Genomic DNA, 5303 nt, shown 5'->3' with positions numbered 1-5303 from the left:
ATATGGTGTGTTAGCAAGTGCCTCCTGCCCCTTTCTCCATCCAACTTCAGTCTTGGATGTTAACTCCCATTAAGCTGAAAAAAGACTTTCCAGAAGGCAAGAGAGGTCAGCTTGAATTCCAACCCTTATTCACCTTGAGCAGATTACATCAGACCCTGTGTTTTCATTTCCTCATTCTGAGATAAGAAGGTTAGTCCACATGACCTTCTCTCACAACGTTCTCTAACTCTGTGATTCCAACTCTAAAGAAAAAGCACCTACCATCCCCAAGTCAGGACTCACTGGACCTGGATGGAATTGAATATTTCCCCCCAGGAATAATCTGTTAAAAGTTTTCCTTCAACCATTTTGTTTGGGTGAAAAGGTAGCCTTGTGTACATTTCATTCCTTAGAATACCACCAGAATGAACCACAAGAGTCACACAATAACGATAATATTTATTATTTTATTGCTACATTGGAAGTGAAAATAAACTATAAGCTGCTAAATGATGCAGCTTCATGAAGATTATGAAACAACTGAGGCACCCATTGTAGAAAGTTAAAATTGGCTTATCCTGTATGAGGTGCAAGGACTACGTACACAAAGGTCATCAATGGCAAGATTATTGACAGCATCTGCCATTTGGAATTTATATACCAATCCGAAGTTTAGAAAGGAATTTAAGGAAACATTCACTACCCCTGACCTCTTAGCCAGGGAATATAGGTGAGAAGAAATCAGAAGATGTCTGAAATCTTTACAAACACATAGAGTTACAAAAAAAACAAGCCTAAAACCAAGACTGTCAGGCAATGTTGAAATCTGCTCTTTGGAGGAGATCCCCATTTTACGATGTTTGAACACACTCTTTCTCCTGCTGGATAGCTGGGGGAAGAAAGAAACAAAAAATTACAAAAGTATTTTCCTAAGACTAAGTTCAGCTTCTTCCAAAAGAGCTCTTTGTAAGTCATTGAAGGCTGCCATACATGCTTTAAATTTAGAATGCCAAGGCATTAACCACAAAACTCACAGTGGGGTGTGTGTGTGCATGTGTGTGCACATTAAGCACCTGAACTACCAACTAGAAACTACATCAACTCTAGGGCTTGTTTTTCCAAATGCTGTTGTCATTTTTTCAGATTACTGAAGACTGAGGAGTAAGTGAAGTACTTTCTTCAGATTTATCTATCACTATTAAGTTAAAAAATTATACACTTTCAGATAATTTTAACTAATGTTGCAACTCTCAAATAAAACTGACATAACAAAAGGTGCCCCTTGGGTTTTGTGAATATGCTTAGAGTTTCTCCAGCAGGCTGTAACTCCAGAGGACAGAACCGATCTCTTGAATCTGAGAGCTTTAAGTATACTAAGATCTAAATTTGTTCTCACTTTATCTTGTCATCAGATATAGAAAGCCAAAACTGCAGTCTACAGGGTTCTTTAGGGATAATATTATGGACTCAATTTTTAAATGTAGAAAAATGCCAAATACCCAAAAGTAGACAAAAACTAAGTGTTTTTTAGTGCTACATCCAATATTCCAAGATTGGTTTTAATGTGGTTTTTAATAATTTTCCAACAAGAAACTAGTTTTTTATTCCCCCATCACTACTGGGCCCATCATGTGAGAACCAGAAGAAAACTATTTGATAGTTTTAACTGTTGCATTAAATACCATGGTATTCTAATTATTGCTTACTTTGTGTAAAAAATTTACTAGAAGATAGGTTTATTTACTGAACCTATTAACTTTCTCTATTGTTTGTTTCCAATAGAACCCCACATGACTTACTTTCCTTTGAGGGAAGAGTATTTTTTTCTTCAGTATTAGTTTTCTTCAGTTTTGACCTGTCAAACTTCTCCACTTCCGACAAGTCTGGTTTATCACTCATCTTGACTAGAAGAAAGCCTGAAAAGAAAAAACTTTTTTTTTTTTTTTTTTGGAGAAAGGATCTTGCTCTGTTGCCCAGGCTGCAGTGCAGTGGCACGATCCCAGCTCACTGCAACCTCCGCCTCCCGGGTTCAAGCAATTCCTCTGCCTCAGCCTCTCAAGAAGCTGGGATTACAGGCACACGCCACTACGCCCGGCTAATTTTTGTATTTTCAGTAGAGACGGGGGTCTTACCATGTTGGCCAGGCTGGTCTCGAACTCCCGGCCTCAAGTCATCTGCCCACCTCGGCCTCCCAAAGTGCTGGGATTACAGGCGTGAGCCACCGCACACAGACAGAAAAAAAAACATTTTTAAGAAAACTTACCTGGCAGAACTATCTTCGGACTAAGGGGTCACAAGCAAAAATTTTCACATTTCCTATCAATGTATAGTCTACCTGCTCCTTTTCAACAGAAAAACAGCAACAGATATTAGAAGAGTTATATTTTTGTTAGAATAATTTCAACTCGTCATTAGCCGTTTCTGATAGGCAGTAAATGCCATTGGATCAGAACACGCCAGAAACCAACATGTTCTAGAAACCCAGATCCAATATGTCTGACTCTTAAAATCACAGCAAGGATAAAATAGAGGTGATAGAAGCACAAGGCCAGACAGGGATAGAAGAAAAAATAAAGACTGGCTTTAACCAGGTAATTATTTTGTAACAGAACATAGCACCATTTGAGCATCTTCACTTGCTATTTACTTTTGGTTTTTGCCATTTTTCTTGGGAGATAGGGAGCAGCACACAAAAAAGAGTGAGATAAGTTGTACTAATTTCTTTCTATTTTAAATCCCCAGAGACGACAGTACATTAAGGCACTACAATACACGTCTCATAATAGCTCCTTGTGGCACTGATTTGTAAACATTGTAAGAAGGGACAGCTAACTAGGATCAGACCCAGGACTTCATTAGAATGGAATAAACCAAATAGAAGTCTTCTTTCACCATGTTTTCTCTGCAGAGAGGGAGGAGATGAGGCTCAGAGGTGCGTAGCTGCGGACCTGACGAAATGGCTGGTGCCCTGTGAAAGTCCCGAGTTTCTTCAGAAGAGACAATAGGATATCCCAGGCAGAGCTTTCATGAGCAAGCCTGGCCCCACCCTAGTGGAGCAAGACACTTCCGTCTAGTCCCTGGAGTAGAATGGAGAGGCCCCCAAGCAGTGAGAAGTACCGAACAGCCTCCATTCCGTCGAGGTTACCCTGAGACCCTCCTCTGCCAAGCGATCAGACGCCAAGCTCGGAGCTGGGAAACTGGAACTAACAAATAGCAGGGCCGGGCGCATAAGCCTGTCTGTCAGGAGCAGTTTGCATACTTTTTCAAATAACTATTAGCGTAGTCGGACGCCCAGTCTGACAGCCACGGGAGAGAAAGGAACCAGGGCCCAGTACCAGAGGGCCCATTCCGGGCGGCCCCCAAACTCCTCATCCGCGGACTGGCCGCTTTAAGGGTCCCCTACCCCCGCCCCGGGGCCTTGTTTCCAGGGACCGGCCACCGGGAGGGCTCGGCATCGCGCGCAGAAGGCGGCGCCCCAGGAAGACAAAGGCTCGGACTCGCCGGGCCTGGCGGCGGCGCAGACGCCAAACGCCAGCCCCAACCCCGGCCCCTCTGGCACCCGAAGGCGCGGCATCCCCCGCCTCGCGACCCCCACGCCTTCCCGTCCCCACGGTCCTCTGGCTCCTGTAAGGCCGCGGGTCCTCACCTGAAAGCTTGAAGACTCGTGAAAGGCCGTACGCTGGGCTGACACCCAGGCTCGCTCCGCACCAGGTTAGCGTTCCCGCGCAGAGCCCTGCAGTACTAAGCCCTGTAGCAGGCGCCGCCCCAGCCCTCTCTGATTGGCTGAGGATTTCCGGACTCTCCTCCTTCGCCTCCTCGGCTTGAGCCTCCAGAGCCTGCGCCCACCATCTCTTCTAAGATCTGGGGCTTGGTGACGTCAGAGCAGACCTCGCCTCCCTAGGCCCCACCTCCCTGGCCTCTCTCACTGCTTTAGTCCTGAGGGTCCACATTCCCTTCATCCAAAGTAAACTCACTCCTTCACAATAACAGAGGCCTTTGCAATAAGCAGACACATCTTGCCCAGTGAGCTTAGAACATCTGGAACTCCGAGGTCCAAGCTTAATGACCGGTATTTAGGCTCTCTGGGCTTTTTATAGCCACTGGGGCCTAAGGACGCTATGAAAACCTAACAGTAGGTTGGAAGTGGGGCTCGGTGTTGTCTGCTCTAATCCTTGGCCAGGTCGTGGAGTAGGGGTGCTCATGGTGAGGGTGGGTGGTTCAGGGCCATTCACCCCTACAACTGGACATTTCTGTGACAGTAGTGCTCTCCTATAAAATGTAACAGTCACATTTGCAACTTTCTCGGCCACGGAACCCGATAGCAATCAGTTTATAATCACAGAACAACTGAAGCTATTCACCTTTATATCCCCAATCCCTAGCACTTTGGCCCACAAGACACATTGGTTGTGGAGATGTATATGGATTGAAATAATAAATCCGTGATAGGGAGGAATTTTTGGACAATAGCACCACCCAGTGTCTATTGGAAGAGAAAATTGAGGATCCGGTAGTTACTTGAAAGGACTAAACGTTCAAGATCATTTTCTGGATACTCACCCAGAACCTTAGAGCATTAAGGTAAGATGAAGGTAGAACTATGTCTTTTACTTGCACCCCATGTATGGTGGTATAGATCTATATAGATCAGAAATCACTCTTTCCAAAAGGATTTCTCAAGCTTTCCCCACCTCACTTCATTCCCTTTTCTTTGCTCTTGTAGCACTTTCTGTTAATTTGAGAATTGTGTATGTTTGTTGGAGAAACTTTTAAAACAGAAAAGCATACTCATTCAACAAATAATATTAATTGAGTACCTACAATGTCCCTGGCATTAAATATAATAAACACCAGTGTTTGCACTACTCAGATTTCAATGTTGTTAACATTTAGGTGTATTTACTTTGTCTTTCTTTTAAGGAATGAAAACTTTAAAGAAAATAATTGAGGTTTCCTTGACCTTCCCTCCATTTCTATTCACCTTCCCACTTTCCAGGGGTAGTCCTATCCTGAATGTGATGTGTAGCTTCCATCGTTTTTTTTTTTTTTTTTTTTTTTTTTACTTTTAAGTTTAGGGGTACATGTGCAGGTTTGTTACACAGGTAAACTGTGTCATGAGTATTTGTTCTACAAATTATTTCATCACCCAGATACTGAGCCTAACACCCATTAGATATTTTTCCTGATCCTCTCCATCCTCCCACCCTCTGCCCCCTGACAGGTCCCAGTGTGTGTTGTTCCCCTCTGTATCCATGTGTTCTCATCATTTAGACCCCACTTACAAGTAAGAACAAGCTGTATTTGGTTTTCTGTCCCTGCATTAG

General features: G+C 43.7%; 1 protein-coding gene across 2 annotated transcripts; it reads right to left on the bottom strand.

Moving 5' to 3' along the window:
- Positions 1-418: 418 nt before the first annotated feature.
- On the bottom strand, positions 419-3783 carry LOC104671835 (thymosin beta-15A). Of its 2 annotated transcripts, XM_010375464.2 has the most exons (4): positions 3626-3752; positions 2112-2178; positions 1779-1895; positions 419-868 (listed from the first exon to the last, which is right to left on the bottom strand). In XM_010375464.2, exons 3-4 carry the CDS (start codon positions 1876-1878, stop codon positions 831-833), a joined length of 138 nt encoding a protein of 45 aa, XP_010373766.1. In that variant the 5' UTR covers positions 1879-1895; positions 2112-2178; positions 3626-3752; the 3' UTR covers positions 419-830. The 2 variants fall into 2 exon arrangements, with proteins under 2 accessions (XP_010373766.1, XP_010373767.1); XM_010375465.2 differs by lacking the exon at positions 2112-2178 and having other exon boundaries at positions 3626-3783.
- Positions 3784-5303: the final 1520 nt, after the last annotated feature.

This window comes from Rhinopithecus roxellana, chromosome 7, assembly GCF_007565055.1.
Source record: "Rhinopithecus roxellana isolate Shanxi Qingling chromosome 7, ASM756505v1, whole genome shotgun sequence".
In the NCBI taxonomy this organism is placed as follows: Eukaryota; Metazoa; Chordata; class Mammalia; order Primates; family Cercopithecidae; genus Rhinopithecus; species Rhinopithecus roxellana.
Note: the sequence above shows the minus strand (reverse complement) of the source record. Positions and strands in the feature narration are given on the sequence as shown.

Excerpts from the sequence above, each read along its gene's own strand:
- LOC104671835 (XM_010375465.2), bottom strand. The coding sequence starts at position 1,878 with ATGAGTGATAAACCAGACTTGTCGGAAGTGGAGAAGTTTGACAGGTCA. Across the intron at positions 869-1,778 it reads TACTCTTCCCTCAAAGGAAA|CTATCCAGCAGGAGAAAGAG; the intron begins GTAAGTCATGTG and ends TTCTTCCCCCAG.